Genomic DNA, 27,073 nt, shown 5'->3' on the forward strand with positions numbered 1-27,073 from the left:
AATCTGCTCATGAAAATAATTAATTTCAGCCTAAACCGTACAACGGAACGTTAAATCCAATTCAACCAACGCAATCGCTACCAAGACGAACACAGCAGTAGTCTAGTACTGTACCGTAGTAGTACAATTTACCGGGGAAGCTTCTCCACACAGGGCTATATCGCATTTTGCGTTGTTACTGACAATGATCGCTACCAGTGAGCTTTTTATGAATGAGCGATTTTCCACTAAATAAATGCATGGGCATATTTTCAGTTAGCAGATGGTACTGTTTTAATCGCGATTCCATCTACTGCCGGGTAACATCGTAGAATAATCTTCAAAGGGGGTTCTTTATTAATGAATGAATGCAATGAGTAGGCTAAATGCCTGAAAATATCATGAGAAGGGAAAAACTTAAAAGGACGTTTAAATCATAGAGATAAGGTCAATTTTTACACCGGTCTGCCAAATGTATTAGTTTTGATTCAGCTATGAGGCTCTTGCAGGGGAAATGAGAAGACATCTATTTCATTCTACATTTCACTCGTATTTTGAGTTGTAACTGAGCAGCAAAAATAATAATATATATTTAAAATATGGACCCCTGTGCAACCGACGCAAGCAAGCACACCCTACAATTTCCCCAGAAATTGTACCCTCTCTAGTTTGGTTTGAATCCTTTCAAACTCCAGCAAAAATATCTATCCTGCCTTTAACAGAATGTCAAACTGTAAAGAACACTTTGAAGGTGGCACGATTCATATACTGCAAATGTTTACTCCTCGACAGGTCTGCAAACGCCTTTGTAAACCGAGATTTGTTAAAACGTTTGTTAACCGAGACCGTAGGTCGAGTTTTACAAAGAAATCGTTTTAACAAACCGAGGCGACAAAGCGTTTGCTGACCTGTCGAGGAGAAAACATTTGGTTTCTTATATACTACAACAATACGTGGGAAGATCCCAAATCAAACACGTCGAATCTGGAGCAGACGCCATGTTGTCAGAGCAATCAACTGCACTTGCACTGGTGACGTCACTACATCTCCAAGGCAACATATCAACAACATCAATTCCTCTTCTGTCTGCTTCAGATACTTCTTTAAAACGGGAAGCGATTGCGGGGCGTTTGCGGACCTGTGCAAAAACCATATGTGGTTGTTTTAGTTTTTTTTTAGGCAATTTAGGCTACTTTGTTGCCGAGCAGATGCCACGTTGTTAAGGTCAATGGCTACATCTCCAAGGCAACCGCTTGTTGCTAGGTCCGTAAAAACTTTTTTTTTTTACCTCTGCGAACTTTCAGGAGGTATATAAACGGATTTATTAACTTTTGAGAACGTCTTCTGGACCAATAGGAACAGCGTATTGGTCCAATTGTTACACTAGTATATAAGAAACACATTTACACATGATGTCTCTTTATGACAAGACACACATAATTCCATTCTTCAGTCTATCTTTTTGCAGTTTTCCATCAAGCAGCCATAGGAATGAAGCTTACCAATAGAGGCTTAAATGAATAACATGAACACACATAACAACATAGTCAGTTTAAAATGGTAGAAACAGACGTGCATGCATCAGTCATAGCAACATGCTGCTACAGCAAACTGTATGTGTTAGTCTCCAGTGTAGAGACCAACCGTGCTCGCACTCAGGGGCCTACTCCGTCTCAGCCTCTGGCTACTTTCTGGAGTCTGTAATGGATGATAGGAAGAGAGTGAGAGAAATAGAGAGAGCAGACAGACATACAGAGAAAGATCAAGATAGCAAGAGATTGGACTCCAACGTAGTTCTTCAAAGAAGGCAATCTTATTTAACATCAGCACCCTACCTGAAGTGGGTCCTCGTCACCGCCCTTGTTCAAGTAGTTCAGGGAGGCAGCTCGTTTCATACTGAAGGTATTTACAAAAAAAAAGAATACCATTGTGATTTGCTGTGCATAGTTTACAGTGCAATTTATTAATACTACTACCAACAACACATTAAAAGTAAATCTGAATATTACAACAATAATTTATTCAAGTAAAAGTATTTTGGCAAAGATTACTGTTAACTTCAAAGGATCATAACTTCAATTCAGTCTATTCTACAATTTGAAAAAAGGAAGGCAAATATTTGTAGTCCCACACGTTTTTCAAATCAATAAATTGAAAAATATGATATTGTTTATTAATTTATGACTTATCCTCATTCAGACTAACTTTATTACTTTTCTTTTCATCAGAATAAATGTAGGTGTACGTGTTACTCACCGCGGGTCCCTAGGGTCTGGGGGTACGTTTCCTTGAAGTTTCTTTACCAGCATCTCACTGCTTCTCCGTAGGATGGCTTTTAAATTCCCCAAGGAACCAGCCCTTCTCATGGTCCCACTGCCATCCTGATAGAAGACCATGTACGTCAAATTAGCTTCATGCAGATTTTAAACTGCAAATGTTGACAAGTAAATCCTTGCAAACCCTTAGCAGAGAAAGTACTTCAAAATAAACAATTTACTCAAATGGCTCCTCAACAGTAGGCAATTGAATCAAATCAGTGGATAGCCTTGCCCAGTGAGATAAGAACGGCAGCATTGGTAAACCCATGTTCAGCAGGTCAGACAAGGGTGTTTAGATTATCCATAATTATCCACCAGGAGAACCTAGTCAGATGAACGACAAGGAACTCCTAACAAAAAGTAATGCTGTCAACTCTCTAATCCGCCTTTTGCTCTCCTGTATCAAATGTCACCTGGATCAAACATAATATAAAAGCATGAATGTACAATACTCGCTTGAACCCACTGCTCTTATATCCACGTAACATTTGATATATTTAAGTGCTAATCTGACCAGGAAAATCATCAATGCCATTGTTTTTGAGTAGGAGTCCAAAGAGAGCCTTCCAGAGGGTGGCTTCTTCCACTCAAACATCAAGCTAAAATAACCAAGTCCTCTTCAGAAAATGAAAGAGTCTTTATTCCAGTTGATGTCAAACAGGAGAGACACATTTCATCACAATGCAAAAAGCAGGGTTGTAACGCAGTGCAGATAGTACAGTACCACTGATGCAAGAGGAAGAATTAAGACCGTAAACGGAGTAGTATAGACGGAATAACAATGCGCCACAACTTTACTAGATAGGTCTATTTGCTCAAATGCCAGTGTCTTTCCAGAAGTAGCTAATTCCACCATTCCTTTTTGTATGTCAAAGGTTCCTTGGAATTGAATCTTAATTTAGTGTCATAACTAGGGAGCTACTCATTAATCCTGCATGTAGTGTACCTATTCTAATTCTATATGTGTTACATATGTTTCAGTGTAATGCTCTGTAATTACATGAATAGTTCCCAAAGTAGTTATACTGTAACTATATAGTACCTAAGGATAGTTCTAGGCAGAATTGTTGAAATGGCTGGCTATAGAGGCTAACAACTTACACAACAGACTATATTACATCCTTTTTGTAATTTTTTAAGGATTGAAATGTGAAATACATCAAGGAAACAAACAGTTTACAATTACATTATGGTACATCAATGAGCACATCATTATTTGCAAAATGTACATTCAGTTCACATAACACTTTAAACAATGCCATACAATTTATACGGTTAGATCCACAAGACAATTTATATGGTTAGACAAATCCCTTTAATTAAGCCTACTTTAAACTGCCATAAATTTGGGAACACAATTAAATGTTAAAGCATTAATATAGTCTACTGATATTAGTCTGCAGTGTATGAGCCATTTTCTGTTCAAGATAACTAGGGTGTTGGCTGACAGACTAGTTAACCAGACATTTTAATAACTCATGACTTTTATTGAGATGTCATATGTGAAACAAGCTAGTATCTCTGCTGGAATAACAAGATGAAATGACAGCATAAAGTGGGCCAACTCTGAGCAGTGGAAGTAACAGGTGTGTGTGTGTGCACGCAACACATAAACAAAGCTGTCCAAATCTCACTGGGTTCAATACGAAATCACATCACATTTCCGTGTTTGTGAGTCTTGTGATACATAAAAAACAAATTATGTTGCCTAGAGCAAAGATGGCTGAACTAAAGCCTGTTGGTACTACAATTTATACCACAAATCAAAGTCAAAATTATATTCAGGCACTGATTCCAACATAGTCCATGTTCCTTTTGTTGTGTAACAATAAAGAAAGTGATAGCTCGCAGGGACATTGTAAAGATACAAATGAGTACTACCCTGCAAAGACAATAAAAAAAGATATATAAAACAGGCGATAAATAGGAATTGAAACCTAAACTACAGACTAAACTTTGGACCTACTATAACAAACAGGCAATTCATGTGTAAAAATAATAGATGGGACCACTAAAAGTGTGTCATCATATATATTTTGTCTGCTTCTCGTGCTATCAGACATGTATAACAGTTTGACTAACTTGCAGATTTTTATATCAAAATCTGTGTATGTCAAAACTGACTGGTCAGCTACAGTAATAGAATAATGACCATGCCTCATTCTTAAAGCTATGCTGGTAAACACAGCTGTTTTGCTAACTGTAGACTATGAATCAAAGATAAGAAGCAATTGAAAAAACAAAAAAAATGTAGGTACATAATCCATGGTTAAAAGCCTGGACAATAAACGGACTGTGCAAAAACAAAGTCTTAAATTAAAACGTGGTTCTAGAGCAGCAGACATCATTATAACCATGGTGACCTGGTGTGGACCCTTTGTTGTACTGACGGACTGACCTTCAGATATGTGTGAGTCAGTGTGCTTCTGGAAACATCCGGAGCATTTGCAATGGAATCATAATGAATACAATATGCAAATAAGTCAGGAAAGGCAGGGCAGAGAGAGTTTGCACACATGAAAACAAATACAATTCTTTGATTCTTCTTCTCAATTCAACCATTGTTCTTAAGTGACACAGTCCAAAAGCTAATTGTGTTATTTTCACTAAACCTGTGTGTTGGGTTTGTACTACAACATTAGACATCAAAGTAAAGTTAGGGACACAGGAAGCGATATCGGCTGACAGAAAACCGGTAAAGGTGCAGAAAAGGAGAGGATGACAAGAGAAATGAGAGTGGAGAAAAAGCTGGAAGAGAAAGGGCTTAGTGGCAAAAATGGGGAGTAAAGAGAAAAGCACATGACGACAAAGAGTAGAGAAGAAGCAATAGAGGAGGAGGAAGCAGAAAGGATACACATATTTAGTCTTTTCTTTTTCAGACAATCTTTTTTTAGACAGAATTTCAAGTGGGAAGAAGGCGCCCTCTACCAGATGGAAAGGTGTTTCACACTGAATCACACCAGAAGCATCCATTTTGATTTAGTCGTCGTGATTTGATTTTGTGGAGAAAGTGAGAACAAGTTGTGAGGAAGGTCATCCCTCATCCCGTTGATTTAAGCCTATTGGAAATAGAAAAGGGGGAGATAGGAAAAATACAGGGAGAGAAAAAATAGAAATATACAGTGATCAAGAGAGAAAGACAGGAAGAGAAAGACAAAAGGTTAAACACCCACCTAAAAGCCTTGAGAGTTAAGAGCTATAAAACAGGATCCAAACGCTTTAACTGATTGGATGTTTACAGAACTAATGTATACAGTTGGTATGTATACATTATTGTTGGAATGGTAAAACAAACTGTCAATGACAGTAAATTCATTGAGTCAGTGTCTCAAATCTGTGTTGGTGTCTTAGTCTCTAGAATCGTTATGGACAAATCAATGTGGAAACTGATTGGTCAGGCAGGACATTTAATTATGTCACTGCTTGCTGTCACATTGCTTGTAAAAGGGCTACACAAATTAAGTTAGATATGATTTAAAATGTTTTTCCAATCAAAATTAACTAAACACTGGGGTGGTACATGGAAAAGTACACACTCAAAAACAATCCCATCATGTCTCACATAGACAAAGTGGTATAAAAACACACACAATATACTAATGGATCAGTAAACTATGGCATCAGTACAACTCAATGACTAATGCACACCATAGCAGCCCCTTCACACAGTTCTAAGAACTAGCTACTGACACTTACTTACAGCCTACTTGGCATACTGCGGGCAACACAGTAGAATAATAGAATAAGGCTTTGTCTTGATCAAGCATAAAATGCCTTGCGGTGTTCCTTTATTATTAAATGGTGTCTCACTATCACAACACCAACATAAGAATATCCTAAAAACTATAATGATAATACGTGATGAAGAAAACTTTTGACAAATGTAGTTTTTTATAGTTGACTGTCCTTAAATGCAACAGTTTTTTACTTTGTATATTTTGTTTGTGCCCACCAATGTGAACTTAACAGCGCAATTGATACTTGATCTAAACAACAATGGGAATGTATCACATGTATCCTATGAATAGATCAGGCAATTCTTTGATGTATCCTTTTCCCAAGGGTAAGTTATAGAACATGACATTACTGTACATACTTGTTAAAAGGGAAAAATATGACTGTACTCACCCCATTCCAGTCCACACTGCCGTCCTCCCCTGTATCAGAGGCACACTCGTACTTGACACTGCTCAGACTCTCCCTGCTCCTCCTCCTGTCGCCATCCCTCATAGGCTCCATTGCTCCCTAAAAACCAACATGCATACACACACAATCTTTATTCATACAGAAAAGTGGCTTGTGAATGTGTCCCTGTACCCTAAAAGCAAGAATGCACACACAAGTGGAGTGCTTAATGGCAAACTCCGGATTCAAGGTTATAGGACACACAATTAAATCATGGTACTGTTGTATCAAACATCTAGCTGTAGCTGACCTGTTTTCGGGACCTCAAGGCACATTCCTCCAGGGTCTCTGCAGCTTCCGTCTTGCCTTGCCGGCGGTATAGAGCTCCAAGGTTACGCAGTGTGGTATTCACTGTAGGGCTGGGACAGACATACACATGCGATGAAGGGAGTCCCGACTACAGTCTTGAACCATCGCTACACAACAAGCCCGTACATAACATAGCCCTGAACCCTGGATTGGCTTCGGACACATTGTTCAGAAAATAGAATGACCGTATATCACAGGAGCTAAAGATGAATCAGAACTGGTGTAAGCTCTTACAAAGTTTCATATGTGGTATGCTTTTAATATGCTTACATGTTTGAGTTTATACTTTGCAAATTTCAATAACTTTTGTGGGGTTCAGATAGTGAAAAGGTGTTTTGTATTGATGCAAGTAAGTCTAGCTATACTTCAGAGTAAACTCTAAACAACATTTACAATAGCATAATATCCATTTCAGGGAAAATTAAAACAATTGCTTCTCATTTAGTTCTCAAACTACTAGATCATATCCAGCATCACACAGATCTTCTCACCTGTTCACCTTGCATGCTTTGTACCAGCCACCATATTCTCCATAGGGAGTGCCATCTTTGCCCTGGGTGAAAGGGTTGGAAAAAACATCAAATTTAAGGAGGCAGGGGAGCTTAAAAGAAAAAAATCTAAATATTGTCATATAAACTGTCAAAACTTACATTTTACCTGGAGGGTATTGACATAAAACTTAACACATATGAACATGCACACACAAACAACTTACTTTGCTTTCCTCCCTCTCCTCGGCATGCATCCAGATAGGCTTGTTCTCAGCTGCAGAGACAGAGGAAGACAGAAAGAGGTATGCTACAGGCTGAAAAACATCAAAAAAATTTTTTTATTCAAGTACAAAAATTCTCATAAGTATTCAAAACAGAAGACCCCTAGAAGAAAATCACATTTACATTTAAATGTGTGTAAAACAAAGATTATCTTAAAATTGAATTAACTGGAAGTTATATTGATTCAACTATTTTTTTAAGACCACCACCACTATTATTTTGACGTCCAATTGGTAAAAAATACAACAGGGAGACAAAGCACAGATTTAGCCTCAGCAACACATTTATTGGAAAAAAATGGAGGTGGAAATGCATGGAGATTGGAAAAAATAAAAGAAGACTTCCAAGGCACATGTAAAAAGACAAACAAATGTTTTTTACGAGGTAAAAAACGTTATATAAGAACAATATAGGAGAAAAAAAACAAAATCAAGGCAAAGATGCTGTCATTAATAGTAAAGCACGAGAAAAGTGTTCACAAACAGTACATAAAAAAACGTGATTACAGGACACATTAAATAGAGGAAAAGAATTATGATCAAATTAAGACGAACAAACAAGAAAGAACAAAAGTAACATGGCTTGGCATAATATCTGTGTAACACTGCCCATATCATGACTTGATGATATGACAGCTTATGGAAACATTTTGTATGACAATTGACACAGCTTTATTGTCTATAATAGGAAAAGAGTATCATGTCAGATGTCATTGGCAAATTTGATGACGATTGAAGAGGACACAAGTAAACCTACCAATTATATATGCCCACAAAAATAAAAATAAACATTCGAAAAAGTAAAAAACAAGACAGCAAAAATAGATTGTGGATTAAAGTGTATAGACAATGAGGAAGACAAGAAATTACTTGTTTCGACCGAGACTAGTGTCTTTTCACATTCTTTACTGCCACAAGTTAAAAGCAGTTCATAAAATGAGTACCTCCAAAGAAAGTGTTACAGCAAAGGTGCATTTTGTCCTTTTTAACTGTATATTGTATAAAATATTTTCCAACCTTTCACTCACCTTCTTGTACCACACTTACAACAGACATACATATGTACACTGAGGCCCTTGAAGCCTGTGGCACTAAGGTAATTACAACTTAAAGATGGGAGGGTTTAACCATTCACATCAAAATAACTGTTTGCATATACTCACAAAATAGAAAACCAGTTAAGTTCCTACTACATTCAATAGAGGGTCACATTGTGATAAGGAACAATTGGGATTACTGATCCTGGATGATTCAACTTTAGACGACCTGCCTCAAACCCTTAGACTGCATAGAATATTGAGCATAAATCATGCCTGCAGTAAATTGTGATTAGTTGATCATGAGATGTTTTCAATGTCGCTAACCATGAACCATTTATCGAAATCCTGCATATACATAAGTTTGGACCTTACACATAGCCCTAGGTAAATTGCCTCAACTAGCCAGTGAGTTAGGCTCACTAACAAACAACAACCCTATTGTTGTACAGTGCACTCTAGAATCATGCAGTGTAAGTAAGTGCAGTGGCCTGTTGGTGCACGTAAATACAGTTTCATATTAGATTATACCCATTCGGTTTTAATATGAATGGAATTGACATTTAGTCATTGAGAACTATCAGCCCACTCTAGAAGGTATCTCCAGTAATACGAGGTGAAGGACATTGGATAGAGATTGGTCGGTATGAGTGTGTGTGTTGGGTGAGGCAAAGGCTTATCCCCATGTATTTGTTGTGGCTCTTTCTAGTTTGGGACTCGTTTGCTCACCATCCACAGATCCAAACTCCTTCTCGTGAGCACGGGTGAGGATTTCTTTGTACAGGATCTCTGCCTCCTTGTATTTCCCCTGCTTTAGGTAACATGAAGCCTGGAGACACAAATGGAAAGTTTGGTGGCCACCCACTGTTTCAACACACAATAAATAAATCATGTGACCAGGTATTTTCCTATCGAGACTAAACGGCAACGATCCGTAACATGACTTTAAAACAGGACTGTTTTAGTCAGTAAGGGCTAAAATACAGTTGAAAATATTTGAAAAGACAGCAAACAACTCTTAGATGGTGCAGAAATATTTATAAGAATGCTTTTTAACATTTCGAGCAAGACCTCAGGCTTCCTGCCTTAATAAAAATGATTGCAGTTCAAATAACGTAAACCTTTAAGTGTGTGGCACCATCATGGAATCGTATTAATCAGGGCCCTTACCAGATTGTTCTTGGTCTTGGCAACATTGGGGTCATCGGGACCTAGCCTTCGCTCATAGATCTCCAGGGCGCGACAATAGTAGTACTCCACCTCCTCGTACTTGCCCTGGTTCTGGCACAGCAGGGCCAGGTTGTTAAGCTGCTTGGCCACATCTGGGTGATCCTTACCAAGTACCTTAACACGACAGGGAGCACAATAAATTATTTGCTTTACAAAAACGCACCTGCTTAAATTGTAATCTGTGTTCATATTTAGTGTAGAATCATATCTTTTCCCATTTATGTATTTCTTTCCCTGATACTGTATGTCAGCAAAATATTAGTTTGAATGTGTCACTGGTTTCAAACACTAAAGTTAATATTCACACAATTTGTAGGACAAGCTTATCTTTTACTCTGTTCATATTTTTACCTGTGGATAACCTACCTTCTCTCTGATCTCCAGAGCTCTCTTACAAAGGGGTTCAGCTTCCTTGTACTTCCCCCTCTTCCCATACAAAACAGCCAGATTGTTCAATGTGGCCGCAACCTGGGGGACAGGTCAGAGTAAACGTTTTGGGCTGTTTGGAAAAACAGTTATAAAATAATAATAATGTGTAACCAGAGAGGGTACAATTTCTAGTGAAATTGTGGTGTGTTTGTGTCGGTTGCAGATCAGGTCAGTTTCTTTCTGACATTTTACAACTGATATTTCTGTATATTTGAAATAAGTATGCATACTTATTATTTATGAAGATGGCATAGATTAAAAAGTATACATTTGTTGCTGCTCATTAAAACTTCAAAATACTAAGAGTGAAGAGTAGAATGAAACAGGGTTCTGTTGTCATTTCCCTTACTGCAAGAGGGAATGGTGATAGATAGTTATGTTGCAGCCTCACATACTTGAAAAAGCTGCATCAAAACAAAGAAATCCACGCTGTAAGTAGGGAAAACCGCCTTGCACTTATACGCTTTAATTGTTTGGATATTGAATGGCTTTGATTACTCTACGGGACTTATGATCATCATTTGATACCACTCTCGTGGTTAATTACTTGAAGAATAATCAGTTCCACCTCAAATACTAGCTCAACAGTGCAAATACAGGGAAAACAAAGCTGACTAAGATGCATACCTGACCCCGGGACCGGTAAGTAAGTTTTACAGCTAAGCTTACTACTAGACTACCAATTGTGGGAATCATAGGAGCTAACCAGTTGAAGGGCGTACAAAAATACAGGGTGTACTAGCCTAGAAACATCACACCTAGCTACATGTTATCACCCTGGCCTTTGCCTGTGGTGTTTCTGCAGCTGTCTTGCCGTTTTAGGTAGCTAGCTATCGGCCAGAAGTTAACAAGCTAATAATGTTCTACAATAGATAATCGTGCATGGGTTTGTAACGTTGTGACGTTAGTGACGTTTGTGACTGTAGCTAGTGTAGCAGAGCCAACAGACAAACCACGTACCATCACACCTTTCCCCTACCCCCGACAAGGAAAAAGGGGTTTTTCCCCTTTGTCCTTATCTCCCGAGCAGGAGCTTCAAAGCTTCTGGCCCAGCATGGGGTCAGAAGGTAGACCAAAATGGCCTTACAGTATGGAGACAAAGGATTTTAAGGAATAACTAACTTTTCTGGATTTACAAACATATTCTCAAGGACTACATAGCTCATGGACACTATAACACATCAACTACTGTCATTGAAATAATGTATGCTTTCCCTTTAATTCTGTGTTGATATAATTTGATGTTTTAATGTAACTTCCTTTCCTGTTATGATAAATCAGTCAATCTTGATATCAAAATGATTTTAATCTACAAACTAAACCATTTATTAATATTGTATTGTTATATTTTGAAATATAAGCAATACATGGACAGTTGAAATAACGGAACTCAAAAGCCACAGCCACTTCACACCTAGGCAGATCTCAGGACGACGCCCAGGTGGGGAGAAACTGACCAATGAAAGAGGTCACCTTCACGGGGACCCCCCCCCCCCCCCCCCATCTGACCTATCCGTCTCAATCAGCAACTCACTGGACCGCTAGGAACTTGAACAAAAGATTCCTTTGCTCTAACTGTTTGACAACAACGAACGGAACTTTGACTCTTCTTCTTCAAACTGACAACAGTAACTGCGATATTGCTACATTTCTTACTTGTGAACATTGGCATATTGTGATTTAATTTGTTACGTTTGATTTTAGTTTGCAAATGATTTAACCTAACTTTCTTTAGGATTAGTTAAGATACTCTCCCATTGTTCTCCAGAAGCCTATCTCTCCCTTCCCCCTCCCCACGCGCTCTCAACCTACCATCTTGCACTAACCCTCATCATAGTTTAGGACCTACTGTATACAGTTCAACTCAACTCTCAACTAACCTATAAGTTCTCTGGTATTTGTTCATTATAATTACATTTCCTTAAATAAATCATTGTTTATAATACTCGCGTTATCCCTCACGTTATCTGATCTGCTCTACTTTCATAGAATTCACTACTTAAGATTAGATTGATTATTACGAAGGCTATTATTCAATAAGTTTTCCTCTGTCCCTTTAACAAATAAGAGGTGGTGCCCCTACATAGAACTACATACTTAATTATAAATTAAGTATTGCTAATCTTAAACGAGCAAACCCCGCAACACTAGCTAGTTAGCTTCACCGTTAGCTTCACCGTTAGCTTCACCGTTAGCTTCGATTTTCTTTCTAAAACTTAAATTATGCCTAAACCGTCAAATGGAATGTTCGCGCGGATACAAGCAATGCAATCGGAACCAAGACGAACATTTTGACACTGACATTGTCTATGTAGTGCAAAAATTGAGGGTCGAGTTAGGGTGGGAAAATAATAAAGAATATGTATGAGAGAGAATATAGGCTGTGCCTTGCCAGGGTTTTTCCTGCATAGAGAAAATGTTGGCGCACGCCAAAGCCGTTTTCCCGAGCGCCAATGACAAAGGCAAAAAAAAGTCAGCGATGAAAAAAAAAGCTGTGTTCATCACGCGTGCAATGCATGTCAGCGAATATGTTCTCAATAGTATGTTTCAAGTAGACTACAGCCGAACCCTCGTTCCGTTTTTATCAATAGTAATCGAGTTGATAAGCGTGTATTCTTGTCTGATCAATACGCAACTTTGAGGTGCGCGAATGGACAGAGCGGAGTAAACTGTCGTTCCGCTGCGAGGGCCAGCCCGACGTGCACGAATACACCTGTACAAATGCAAATTAAATTTCCACTCAAAATGCTGACAAAAGTTTGATTTACGATTTCCAATGCAGCCTCCATTGGTATTCTTAATCTGGAATGATAATATATAGTGCAGTGTTTCCTCTATGGCTACATTTCTGCCACGGTATCAGAAATCAGGCTGTACAAAACTTTAGGCAGTCTATCAGCAGTGATTGTAAGAGTGCATGTCGGAGAATTGCACGGACACACGCTTCACACCGCAGTTGAGATTGCGTGTGTGCGTTCTTGAGAACTAAGTCGTATAACTTATGTTTTCAGTTCATTTAAGCCTATTATTGTATAAGTCTATAGTTCTTGCCAATTTAAATCAAGTTAACTGGTGATTTTCGTTGTTTTTATTCTTCCACTGCTAGCTAAATTGTCTGTTGATTCGATAGCTGCCCTTGCTCAGGTTTGTATTTTAGGTGCATTATTATGCTGAAGTAGTTTTAATTAATAAAAAGTGGGTTTATTGTTATTATTTGCTACAGAATTCTTAGCCTATCAAGATCAAATGAAGCAGGCAGTGTACATGCTTCAGAGTGGCCTACCTTAATCGATAGGCTCGGCTACTGACCATTTACAATGTAATGAGTGTAAGGTGTCTTTAAGTAGCCTAACTTTATTGCTTTAGGGGAAATAGGACGAAAATATGTGCAATATTACATTAGCTATTAGAATATTACAAGGGGGGAGATGCAAAACACCTGGGAATAAATACATTGATTATAAAAAGAAAAAAAAGAATATATATATTCTTTTTTTGGGAGCACCAAAGACCCATTTTGACCCAGGAAAAACCCTGCTTGCCAAATGAAATAAAAAGAAGGAAGAAACACCCGGTGACTAACTAGACTTGAAAGAACTTCAGAAATCATCGCCAACTCAGAGTGCCATCTTAACCCATCTCACAAATCAACCAGTGGATACTATAACTATAAGATGTCGCTGTTGCAGTCGAGTGCCATGCCTTACCGCAGGATGGTCTTTGCCCAGGGTTTTTTCACGGATGGACAGAGCATCATTTAGCAGGTGAGCGGCCTCCTTATATTTGTTCTGGTCTCTGAAAAAGAAAAAACAATCTTGTGATTGTATTTCAGCTCAAACAACCCAAGACACAAGTAACATATTGTGACCTGTTAAAAAATGGTTAGTAAAATGTATGCCAATCCAATATGAGCTTTCATGATGTGCAGATGTTATGTCACAAAACCCCATTCTACCCATTCTGCCCCCACACACCAACCTGTAGACGAGGGCAAGGATGTTGAGCATGGTGGCCACATCCGGGTGGTCATGTCCAGAGGTCTTCTCCAAATCCTCCAGGGCCTGTTTGCAGAGGGGCACGGCCACCTCGTACCTCCCCTGGGAGGCATACTGGATCACCAGGTTGTGGAGGGTCCTCAGGCGGGCTGGGATCTCATAGCCCCCCTGCTGGGCTGCGGCAACTGCAGCACTATTATGCTGGTGCTGCACTGTGGGACAGGGAACATCCACTTGTTTTAAGAAACTGCTGGAGAGTTCAGACTCGTGAAAGGACATTTGGCAATCGAGCAGTTTTGCAGATAAGGGAAACTTATTCCTAAATTGATGGTGGGGCAATTTGCATGGAAATATTCCAGAGAGTGATTTAATGATATAGATATAGAAAGGTGGATGTGGTGCAGTCTACTTACTGCCTTGGCTGTTGTCCTCCTCGTCATTGGGGAAGAGGTCATCCAGTGTGTCTTTAGGAGGCTCTCCATCTTTTTCCTCCTGTAACAAGTAAAATAACATCCAAACAAATATAGCGGTTCATTTTTTGTGGTTCCAAACAAGATCTTTTATAGATGAGATTGATTATCAATGATATCCTCTGTCATACTGTAATCATACAAACTTTGTTACAACTAAGGACACTCTGTGTTCTGTAAGCATGCTGTTGTAGTCAGCAACACGTACTTCTCATGTTTACAGTACTAAAATTGACTCTGGCCGTGTTAAGTCCCATTCACGAACACTTTTATAGCTGCTTCAAACTAAACATTTTGGTTTGCCCTCAGAAGACCACAATATTGCATTGGGGTTACAAAGATTGTACTGACAGTGTATGATAATCTATATCCATCATATAATTCCTTCTATAACCCCCCCCCCCCCTCCCCATCATCCCATTTCATGAACAGGCTGTCAAGGCCAGTTAATTATTACTTGCACTCTTTTAATGAATTAATAAATCAATGAACTGTTAGGAATTAAGAACAAATTGGTTGACCTCGAAAATATGACGAGAGCTTGTTAAAAGTGATCAAATCAATTTCCAAGTAATAATCAAATCAAATAATTCAGATAAAGAGGGGAGGGTTAGGTAGCATAGGCTTGTCAAAATAGCCTGGGAACCCAACAAATCTGCCAGCTCATGTTTTATTTGCTCTGGCAGATGAGTGTAGCCACCCTACCATTAAAACAGATTTCCCTCCTTCCCTTCTGGCTAGGCCACTCATAACCCTTTGTCTTATACAGCTCAGGTGTAATACAATAACTGTACAGAGGAGCGGTGTTAAGGACTTTTTGTAAACAACCAAGATTACATTTCATTGCTCTGATGCTTATATCCATCCATTTCTATGTAACTGTGTCGAAAGGCATTTTGCTCTGCACTCATTGATAATGCCCTTTGGAAATGGCAATATTAACTGAGAGGTTCCATTTGTAAATTGGGTCAAGCAACGGCAGGCTATTGTCTATGGTCAACAGCTACCCGCCGCCCCCCTGGCATCAGCTGGATCAGGTGCTAGGACAACTCACAGTGGGGGACACGTCTTCGTCGTACTTCTTCATCTGGTTCATGAACTCCAGGTGTTTCTTCTCCTCCTCCAGCTGGGCCACACTCTGCTCGCTCTTCTGCAGCTTCTGCTGGGTGCCAGCCAGCTCGTCCCGCAGCCACTGGTTCTCCTGGCACAGGCGCCGCACCTGGGCGCGGAGCTTCTGCTTCTCAGACTCCACTGCGTTCAGGTGGGCTGATAGTGCCATCATCACCTGGACAGTGAGACAGTGAGCAGGAGAAGATGACTAGGCTAATATTTTATTTTTCTTTAACCAACAAGACCTATTGTTGCTCTAAGAATTGCAGAAATTAATGGTTAATTGCTACTTGTAAAATGCATTTTAAACTTTAAACTAAGCAATAAATCATCAACATTCATTCAAACGGGCTCAATTTAACTTAGGTTACCGAGTCAGAAAAGTATTCTAGCAGGACATATTTCATGTGGATTAATTACATTTCTAACCATACACAATTCTACTCGGGTTACAGTTAACCCAGTCTCTGATTAATACATCTACAGTGTTACCTGTGCTTCGCCAAGGCCAAGCTCAATCATCTCCACCGACTTTCGTAGCAGGCTGGACTTCTCATGCACCAGGTTGGCCTCTTCATCCTTCTTCAGGCAACGGATGGTCTCCAGCAGGCTGTGAAGGATGGAGTTGTGCTCGCTTTTCAGGGCCTCCAGGCCCTGGATCACCAGCTTGGTGCTGGAGATGATCTCCTCCTGGGAGAGCTTCTCCAGACGCTCCTCTCTGGGGTACACCATGGTGGACATGTCCCTGGCCTACACCCCTAGACTGTGGAGGATGGGGGGAGAGAAGGACAGGCGAAGGTTTCAGTAACAAGGGTAAAAAAACAGACATAAAACAAAGACAGATTCTTTACTCATCAGTTGATCAATTGAAGAAGTTCAGAATTTGACCATGGTTTTCACATGCCCATGGATGTATAAAACTAAACGATTTAGCATAGAAAAGTTCTAACACATACAATAACAGTTCATTGAACAACTCAAATACACAAAAGTTCCTTTTTTTTTTACACAATAGAAAGATCACAGACAAATAGTTCCAGCGTAAACCTGACAAAATGCTCTTATTGTCTTACCAGTCCAACATATTACAGTTTTTCTCCATTGCTTTGGCTCAATTCTTGAAACAGAAATGACATTCTCAAAGCTCTAAGTGCATTTGACAAAATAGCCTATATGGTTCAGCACAAATACATAGATCACCTTCAAAAGGTCATATCTCACCCAAAACAGTTAACTCATGCTTCAAAACCAAATCATTTTCTCATATAAATAGTCAGTGCCCCCAAAATGAAAAGTTCCTTCTCGATTGATTTGGCCCATCTCTCGAGAAAAAAGTGGACATTCTCAAAGCTTTAAATACATTTGCCAAAATAACCTAGATGGTTCAGCAAAACACCATGGCACACCTGCAAAGGGTCATCTTTCTCCTAAAACAGACAACTCATCAGTCAAAACTAAATCCTTTTCTCATACAAATAGTCAGTGACCCCAAAATGAAAAGTCCCTTTGGCATTGTGTAAACACTGCAGGTCAAAATGATTAGATGTTTTGTCAGTATGGCAGTGGACCTTAAAAATATCCCTCATGTGCACTGTGTTACAGTTACTGTAGTAGATGTTTTCTTTCCAGAATACTATGTGTCTTCAATCTACCCAGACGCTCCCATGTTACCCCGCTCCTCATCTCCCTCCACTGGCTTCCCATCACGGCCCGTATCAGATTCAAGACCCTGGTACTGACCTTCCGAGCGGTGAACAGGACTGCACCCGACAACATCAAGTCTCTCCTCCAGCCTTACACCCCCACCCACCACCTACGGTCTTCTTCTGACAACCGTCTGGTGGTCCCACCTCTCAAGAGTGCCCGCTCCCAACCCAAGCTCTTCTCCTGTCTGGCCGCCCAATGGTGGAATCACCTCCCCACCTCCACCTTCAAGAACTATGTTTCTTCCCATTGGCACTTATTTGCTTTTCACAATGTATGCTTCATGTTTTGGCTACCCACAATGTTTTTGGGGCTACCTCATTGTTTATGATCATTGACCTTATGCACTTTTGTAAAGTTCTCTCTTGGAAGTCGCTTTGGATAAAAGCGAATACTGCACTCACACTGCTTTGGAAATTGTTACTGTAATTGCCATACATTGTGGTTACTGTAACATGAAATGTGTACAGCACAATATAATGTCATACAATAAGCACATCAAAACATAACATAACATTATGTATAACCTACACTACCAACACATACAGTAAGAAAGTAAAGCAAAGCTGGAGTTTCACTAGTTGTCGTCCTCACTTTCCTGCTCATCCTCACGCTCCTGTCTGTCTGGCCACAGATTTCATCGACATCACATCTGATGTTCTCCCTTGCGATGCAACAGGAGAAGAATCATTGTGCATGCCGCAACCATCCCCTACACTGATCTGCTGTGACATGATCACAAGCAGCATCCATTGCCTGGAGCAGGGACCTCTGGTTTTGAGCCCAATGCTCATAGACCCTCCACCTACATGCAGAAAGAAACTCCTCGATAGGATTGAGGAATGGGGAGTAAGGTGATGAGCACCATAAGCATTCTTGGATGGGCAGTGAACCTTGATGAGTGGGCCACGGTGGAAGCTTACATTGTCCCACACAATGACAAATGTAAGCAAGTGAGGCCCTACCAAACCGCTCTCATGTAGAGGGATAAGATCGGAGTGCAGGTGGTCCAAGAACACCAGGTGCTTCTGGGTATTGTATGGGCCAAGACTGGGAATGTGGGTGACTACACCATTCTCTGAAATGGCAGCACACATGGTGATGTTGCCCCCGAGCTGGCCTGGGACAAGCTCTATATATTTGATGGAAGCATTTATACTCCTGGATAGCTCCTGTCAGCTAACTAAACTTACTGTGTGATTGGTGATCGGATGTGTCCCCTTGTTTAGTAAAGTTCTAGTTGCACCTGACAATGACTGTAACCAGTTGATCCAAGAGATCCATATTACAGTATATACCATGATGTTTTTCATGGTATTATGTGCCTGAAAGATTTTGACAGTGGAGTGAACTATTGTGCAGGTGATGATGTACACAAGGAAATTATGCCAATATGTTTTGCAGCGAATAACCACTTGACTGAGAAGCAACAGTCAGTTTAGACCAGCAAGATATATTCAATTGGTAATTGGCCTAACTGAAGGCAATTGTACTTAACCATTTCAAAGATGTGCTAAATCATTTGAAATGTGTGCAAACTGTAGGCAATTGCACTTGTCATTTACGAGGATGTGCTAATACAATTGCAATTTGATTAAAGGAATGAAAAATTCCAATCGTTTGTGAACAACTGCCCAGTGGTTTGGAGGTTTGCACGTGTTGTTTTGAGAATGTCATTTCTGTTTCGTGAAATGAGCCAAAGCAATGGGGAAAAACTGTAAAGTCTCTAGCACCAACAACACAAAATAAGCAATTAAATAAAAAATTAAGCTTCCCCAATACCTTCACCTTCAGGTCATTAAATGGACGTACGTATCAACGTTAGGTAAAATAAAGTTCTTAAACCTAAAATACAAAAAAGTCCTTAACATACTGTAGTGGTATTTCAATCTAGACCCCACACGTGAACTGTCCATTCTTCAAACAGTTGACAAAGCTAGACGAGAACAAATCAAAACACTCCAAGTGCTCTCTCCTCCTTCACAAGACAATCACATGATTATGCTCGCACTAGGGGTATAGCAAGCAGAAAATGAGTTCAGCTTCAAGCACTTAGCCGAAAGTTAGGCCCTGAGATAATGATAAGTCCTCTGGTTATTGTTGTTGATGATTTAGGCTAGGCTAACTGCAGGAAAAATACCCAATGGATATTCTCATAAAAGAGAGGAGAAGCCCTTCATGTTGAATATCTGTAATTAGGTTGAGTGCCCTCTACTTTATAAGAGTAGGGAACTACAAAAATTGCATTTGAAAGCCAATGAAATACAAAAATAACAACTTGTGCACTCGGCCCAAGTAGCCTTTTATTTCACCTGAATAAACACATACACTTAATGTAAACTACACAGGCACTACACCAACAGATGGACATACTGTACAAACACAATACACAAAGGTTCTGGCTGGCACAGAATGGTACAGAAGTGAATGACATTCCTTTCCTGACTGAGGCTCAAAACAAGCTTTTTCAGCAAGCTTTGAAATGGGTTGACAAATAGCCTAGGTTTAATCCTTGCCCTTTAAATAAACATAAAAGTCATAACAAATGGAAGGAATGAAAATGGAGGCCTAGCTTGCACACAAATTGTCAGATTACTGTACATAATAATTATAAATCTTACGAAAGAAACTGATGACTTTGGGGGACGATGATGGACTGTGCTAGAACATCAGTTAGCTGACGTTTTTGGAAAGTTAACATGTAAAAGATATGGAACCTCGGCAAGGTTTAGTAGGATATTCTTAGGATACTCCACAATTGTTTAACACATGCCTCTAATGTGAAACATGACCATAAGTCTATTTCTCAAAATGATATTTCGCTGTCCCTCAAAATCATCTCTAAAGACCAAAAAGGCATAAACTGAAGCTTGGAGAAAAATAGTTTTTACCAAAGGACTTCCTATGTCTAGCTTATGGCCTATGCCTTCAGCACATGGTTCCTTACTAGTAGACTTTCTTCAGGGTAGAATCTTAATTTAAACTTCATCTGAATATCATGATTTAATTGTGTGGACCCTGAACCCCCAGGTTGACCGATAAAGACAAATTAGCAGAATCTTGGCTATGCCTTTGCCTAACATGATGATGACCTTGGTAGATCCTTTGGAGGAGAAAGCAAATGTTGTAATGTTGTAAAACAAAACAAAAATGCTTAGCTAAGCACTGATATTTGCATGAGAGCATGGCAAGCTGAAAGCAATACATTCTGTTCCTCAACCAGTCTGTCTACATCCTATTCCCTTCAGTTCAATCACTAGATGGAATTACAGGCTCCAAAAGAGCCATCTTTTATCTGATGACAGCTACTAGTGTTTTATAGGCCATATTTTCAGACTCTAGCCTGACTTTGTGGAGGATGGAAGGATTGCTGGAGATGAATGTGATTTAGGAAATGCAGCAAATGAGACACTAGTGGAAGCAGTGGGAGAGGTGAAATATAGGCTTGGTGGCTGAAAAATTGGTTTCCATTGGTCGTTTAAAAAGAGAAAAAAGGATAGCATGGACTAAACCAGAACAATGATGAACTGCTTCAAACATTTTGATTGGGACACATGTTCACACTGATTTACCAAATAGCATGCTAAATCATAAATCAATCAATGCCAAAATATTGTTTGATAAGTTAAGTTGTCTTCAGTCTACTGAAGTTGAAGGCAGTGGCCAAGCTAGCTAGCAAGTAAGAAACTAGATACTGTATTGCCTATGCTACTTATTTAGTAATTGCGAGTTGAACCTTAGCATGGACATGGAATACATTAACCTTGTAATCCAAACTCAACAGAATATTTGTTCTCTGTAGGCTAAATGCTTTAGTGTGTGGGCTACTGGGCCTCATTGTCTTCAGTCGTGTGAAATGCTAAGCACTGTCAATGTGGTGTAGGAAATGACAGTTCACTAAAACATGTAACAAGCTCTGAAATAGCTTATTAATGTGTATTTTTCAGCTAACTGAATAGACTATTCACTGTTATAGTAGATGCTATATAATAATAAAAATATGTTACGCTACATATTACTCTTAGCCTCTTTGCTCCAGGTTAAACAGAAGCCTACAGAAACCAAGGGTTTAAAACAGCTGTTCTGGTATAATGTATTTTGGTATAATTGCTTTCCCGAAAGACAATTCCAACAAACTTGACACTGGTGAGTCATAGGGGTGAGTCAGTGTGCAGTTCATCCAAATGCCACAATGTGCCTCATGTAAAAAAACAAGGGAGGCCGACTGGCATAAGGGAGAGTTCTGCTAGAGATAATTGGCTCTCTTCTGGCTTTACTGGCGGCCTTGGTAATGAAATGTCTGGCTTGTTGGCACTCACAAATGATGCGTCTGGCATTACAAATAGATATGATGGTTCCATGTACCTTATCTAACTTGTTCATTATTTTCATTTCCATCTTCATGATGATGCGTTGCTGTGATGCTAATTCAGGTTGTAAAAGGTAATGTAAAACACTACACCACTTGAGACAAACATCCACTTAAATGTGCAGCAAAGAGCATGGATTATTAGGTTATTGTCAGCTTGTTTAGACATTTAAACAGACTAGTGTACAGGCCTAGGCTACATCAAACCTGTAACAGAATACAGGTCTAACAGGCAAAATTATTCTTAAATGTTTGTTTCATTGCTGTATAAAAATAGCTATTCTACTGTTGTCGTCCTCTTCCATTTTACAGGCAGGCTGCAATATCACATGATTCAATTGGAATTGAATTATGGACTAAGACCAAATGTCACATAAAACCTTAAGACATCATCTGTTAGGCTCACACAGAAGTAAAATGTCACTGTAGCACTATGTAGGCCATTTTGTTTTAAACCTTACAAATGATATACTGCTATATTAGTAATTCATATTTTGCCTTGTGCATCAACACTCTTGCCGTAATAAAGACAAGACCTCCACGTCAATGCAGTATAGCCATATTGATTAACAGGAAGGCTTCATTCAATAAGGAAGCACAATAATCCCACAGATTTGGCTTGTGTTCTGTTTGTTTCAAAATGCAACATTAAGCATTTCAAGTAGGGCACTTATGGTAAAGAAAAGTGTTAGAGAATGAATTATGTATTACTTGGTCCATTTATATTTCCCTTCCTGTAGTTCCCAGGGACGGTTCCGAGTTCTCACTTTTAAGGACATGCTAATCCTTCAACTGGAGACAAATGTTTTTTTGTATTATTAGTACTATTACTAGTTTATAGACAATTTTATAATCAACCATTCTATAAAATGCTTTAGGAATAACAGCTAGCAAGATAAGTAGGAAAAAGTGTGCTGCTTATCAAAGAATCACATATCATGGATGTCTGTTCACCCTGCATCACTTGACACCATGCCATCTAATGAGACCATTTGGTCCATTTAATCCGAAGTAGTCTGATTTGTCCAATTATGTGACATGGTCCATCACTGGGTTACTAGCAAGCAGTCATGTGTCAGCACTGCAGGCTCAATGTTGTTTTCCAAAAGAACAGTATACTTTGGGAGTGACTTGTTAGAGCAAGTCATCACTGTCTGCCAATATGTCACTCTAGCCCCTAAACAAAAGTCATTCAGACATGCAAACTTTCAAGGTTATAGAGATGTAATAGCCTCATTATATCACGGCACTGATGTAAAAACATCAAGAAATGAGATAATTAACAGTTCTACAAACGCCTACCTAATTTTTTCAGTCACCACCATCACTGGCTACACTATTTGTAAGTGCGTGTGTGCATTTTGTTCCATTCCTACCTTAGCACTTGGTAAAAATGTAACGACGTGACCAGGTTAATCTCTTATCTTAGTCCGTCCTAGTTAAATATTATGGGATGTCTTGGGTCCATAGGTCACTATGTGGGCATTTCGAGATTCCATTGACATTTTCTTTGTTGAACTAGGGCAATGTAAAACTAGCATCCCCAGGTCCTTTACTAGAATGGGCCTTCTGAATGTACTACAGTAGCTTGCTAGCTATAGTATGTCATCAAAAAACACTTTGTATCCAAAACTGCTCTCTCGACACACACTTATTGTTCATATTTCGTTATCTGTTATGGAGGCAATGTGGAGCATAACAACACATCGGCACATCATGACTAGCAAGCGTAGCAAATGTAGACTATGTAGTTATATTGCAAACGTTATGGATAACTATGGCTATGCTAATAAGCTAGCGAGCAAAACCATCCAGCAATTGCACTCAACTTGAACGAAGAGAATATTTACTACACCGTAGCCAAATAAATGTATGATGTTAAACGATTAATGATGTTGAGTTACATACCCAAACAAATCGTCCCTCTGCAGATAAGTACTGTAACTTTGAGCCTCGACGTACAGTACTAGGCTCTGCACTCACAGCTGTTTACAGCTGATCCAGCAAACCGTGGCAAGCCCAGCGATACTAAAAAAAATTAGATACAGCGTCAACGGGTGGGAGTATTTCCATGACTCATTCAGAACCTCGCTTTGTCATCGTGTGCGACGGATTAAAAAATAAATTGACTGTACATAAATGTCAGAATGACTTTACCAGTTAGAATATTGTTATAAAAAGGTTGGTCAACGACAGCGATCTCTTTAAATGCAAAATGTCCTCCGTGGTTGATAACAAGCTATGTAATCCCACAATTCCCAGCGATCATTTACGATGACGTCTTCGGGCGTGGCTGTACACTTCATCGGGTGTATTGAGATGTCTATCTGTATCCCTTTTTAAAGACTATGGACAGCAAGCTACTCGGTAAAATATGTAAAGCCTCATTGAGCCATTCATGTATTCGCTGCCCTTTAATTAAGATGCATTTCGTTACAATTTAGTTAAGCTAAACTACGGGTCGGGTGTCAAATACATCTTCATTTGCATTTTGCACTACAACACAGTCATCTTTAGTCATCTGGCAGTATGGATCCCAAATTGTAACATAATTTGCAGCAAGCATAAACGGAAGGCATGACAAAGCTATAGTCTGACCTGCCTCATCCAGATAATGACGACTGTATCCAAGACTAAGATTTGTACCACTGCCATCTGCTGGTGATAGGACACTTCACTTTCGCTACTAAGTCAATTTAAATACAAAAACTGTAGCTACAAAAGCTGAGATGTGTGGGTGTTAAAATTAATAGTAGCATTTGACATAGGATATTCCTGGTCTAAAATGACTTTTCTGACTCAGTTATAGGATAGAACACACTGCTTTAATATCATTGTTTTCACTTACTTTTAAACTCTCCAAAATCCAATTTCCAAATGGAATTCCTTTAAAAAAGAGGTCAACTCTTTGAAAAGTATTAGAATAATAAAAGGAGCATATAAAAATGAAAAGATGAACTTCTGACAAAGAAATGTTGGTCCCACTGAAATTAAATTAAACTTTAAAGTATTTATTAAAATCCATAACTTTACTGTAGGGACTACAACATCTTCACAAATTGTCATTTAACCATTTGCATCATATTTAAATAGTTAAATGTAATTTGTTAAAGCAAAAGATGCAAGTACCTGTTAAAACTTGTATATAACAATCAAATGTTCATTAACTGTTTGTGAAGCATCTATTAATGTCCTGTATAATGTGATGTATTTAGTAAGCATTTCAAGTAGTAATTTGTTTTAAGTGGGATTCATATAGAAAGAAACATATTGTTAGCCATTAGACATACAATGGATATGAAACATGACAGATAAAAAGCAAAAGGGTTTCAGCTTGTATTCTTTAGTGGTTCATTAAAAAGGAACACTGTTACAAATGACAATAATAATTGTGCAAAAACTTCTAAAAAGTATATTTCAAAAAGCTGATAAGCTTTTTATTGTTATCTGACAATCCAGTTACTCCTGATAAAGGCTTCCTTCCACTGGACCAAAACAAGTGTTTCAGAAATACATAATGCACAAAACCAATGAAGACCAGCTCTCGTTCCAAATCAAAACAATAAAGAGAAAAACAGTGAACTTTGACTGTTAATAATCCATACAGAACTGGTCAAAGCCCCTGGAAACAAACAATGTTGTAACATTATTCAGCTACTCTGGTGAAATAATGAATAACTGAACAAACTAGAAAAGTAACACCATATCAAATAACAAGAGAAGTCATAGTTTCCCATGGTTGAAATGGACAACTGGGCTACATAGTATCCCTTCAAAGCAAGCACAGATAAGAATATGATACATGTATGCACACAATATTCCAAACACAAATTTTTGTTGAAAATCAAAACATTTTGTGCCAAGTAAATAGAGAAAAGATAACCAAACTAAAATAATTGAGAAATGGCAAAAGAAAAGTTGCTGTCCTCTATAAACCGGTTTCCTATCTTAAAAGACGGTATAAAAACAGTTACAGAGGACAGTATACAGCAATTCCTTGTTGAATACGGCACACTAGTTAGTAAAGGGATTTGTCTTTCATAATTAAAGAAGTAGAAAATTAAAACCACTTAAGTCACTAGTAAACAGTTAACAACAGAGCACCATGATGGAAAATTCCCTCTGAGAACCAAACTGCAGAGCCCTTGGCATTGTTTTAATAACCTTAAGACTATTTGTCTTTTAAAATGTCCATTTATTCTTTTGTAGCTTCAAGCTAAAGTCAGTAAAAGTTGGAGTTTGACATAATGTATTATCTAACTAAATATAAGAAGAGGACCCTTTACATCACCGAGACCCCTAGATAAGATTTGTCTAAAGACAATTTTCTACCCCTATGGGCATGGACAATAGCGTTTCTTTTTCAGAAATTGAATTTCTGTCACAATACCAAAATCCTCTTCTCTTTGTATTTACTTCATTATGTGAAATTGAAAGACTGTAACTTTTCATGTACAGTCAGAACTGACCAAACAGGATTTGAGTGGTTACCACACAATTCATACAGCTCACTTATAGAGGCAACCCTTTATACAGAAAGTGAACAAACCTGTGTAAATATTTGATACCATACAGAATACACCATGTTCACTTAAGTCCTTCCTCAGCATGTCTGTTTCATGTAATTATACAGCTGTAAAGGTTACAGTTCCTTACTTTCCATACACTGTGCTTGTAAATGAAAAAAAGGCAAGTATGCTAGCTAAAGAGTAGTGTATCAAAAACAGAGATAAAAAGAGAGCCAGTACATTACTCCAAATCAGGAAGGGATCCTCTGAAAATATCACCGCAATTCCTTTCTCTGTAATCATCTACATACCCTCTCTTCATATAATACACTTCGGCACACACTCAAACACACTCTTTCCAATCCCTTACATTATATACAATACATTTAACCACATCGGATTTCACAGAAATAATAGAAAAAGTAACCAAAGTGCAAACAAAGCTGCCATTACTGGTGGCTGTTTATTTCTAATCACAATATATACTATTATAATTAAAAGGCAGCATTTACTTTTTTAACAAAAAGGTTTTTTCCTCTCTTTTTGCTGGTGTTTAAACTAGTAACATTAACAACAACATCCATGTAATACCAAGAACACAGGTTTTAAAGTTGATAATTTCCACAGGAAAGGGATTAGGGGTTGTTGTTATCATTTT

The 27,073-nt window shown here is 38.7% G+C and overlaps 1 protein-coding gene across 2 annotated transcripts; it reads right to left on the reverse strand.

The window, feature by feature from the left end:
- Positions 1-1,294: 1,294 nt before the first annotated feature.
- On the reverse strand, positions 1,295-24,161 carry klc4 (kinesin light chain 4). Of its 2 annotated transcripts, XM_067259471.1 has the most exons (17): positions 24,065-24,161; positions 23,816-23,935; positions 16,327-16,597; positions 15,779-16,009; positions 14,668-14,746; positions 14,238-14,466; positions 13,967-14,054; positions 10,197-10,298; positions 9,771-9,944; positions 9,330-9,429; positions 7,507-7,556; positions 7,283-7,344; positions 6,733-6,841; positions 6,426-6,542; positions 2,236-2,360; positions 1,815-1,875; positions 1,295-1,677 (listed from the first exon to the last, which is right to left on the reverse strand). In XM_067259471.1, exons 3-17 carry the CDS (start codon positions 16,573-16,575, stop codon positions 1,600-1,602), a joined length of 1,854 nt encoding a protein of 617 aa, XP_067115572.1. In that variant the 5' UTR covers positions 16,576-16,597; positions 23,816-23,935; positions 24,065-24,161; the 3' UTR covers positions 1,295-1,599. The 2 variants fall into 2 exon arrangements, with proteins under 2 accessions (XP_067115572.1, XP_067115573.1); XM_067259472.1 differs by lacking the exons at positions 1,295-1,677; positions 1,815-1,875; positions 2,236-2,360 and adding an exon at positions 2,916-5,356 and having other exon boundaries at positions 23,816-24,132.
- Between the last annotated feature and the right edge of the window lie 2,912 nt (positions 24,162-27,073).

The sequence above is a fragment of the Osmerus mordax genome, chromosome 21 (assembly GCF_038355195.1).
Source record: "Osmerus mordax isolate fOsmMor3 chromosome 21, fOsmMor3.pri, whole genome shotgun sequence".
Lineage (NCBI taxonomy): Eukaryota > Metazoa > Chordata > Actinopteri > Osmeriformes > Osmeridae > Osmerus > Osmerus mordax.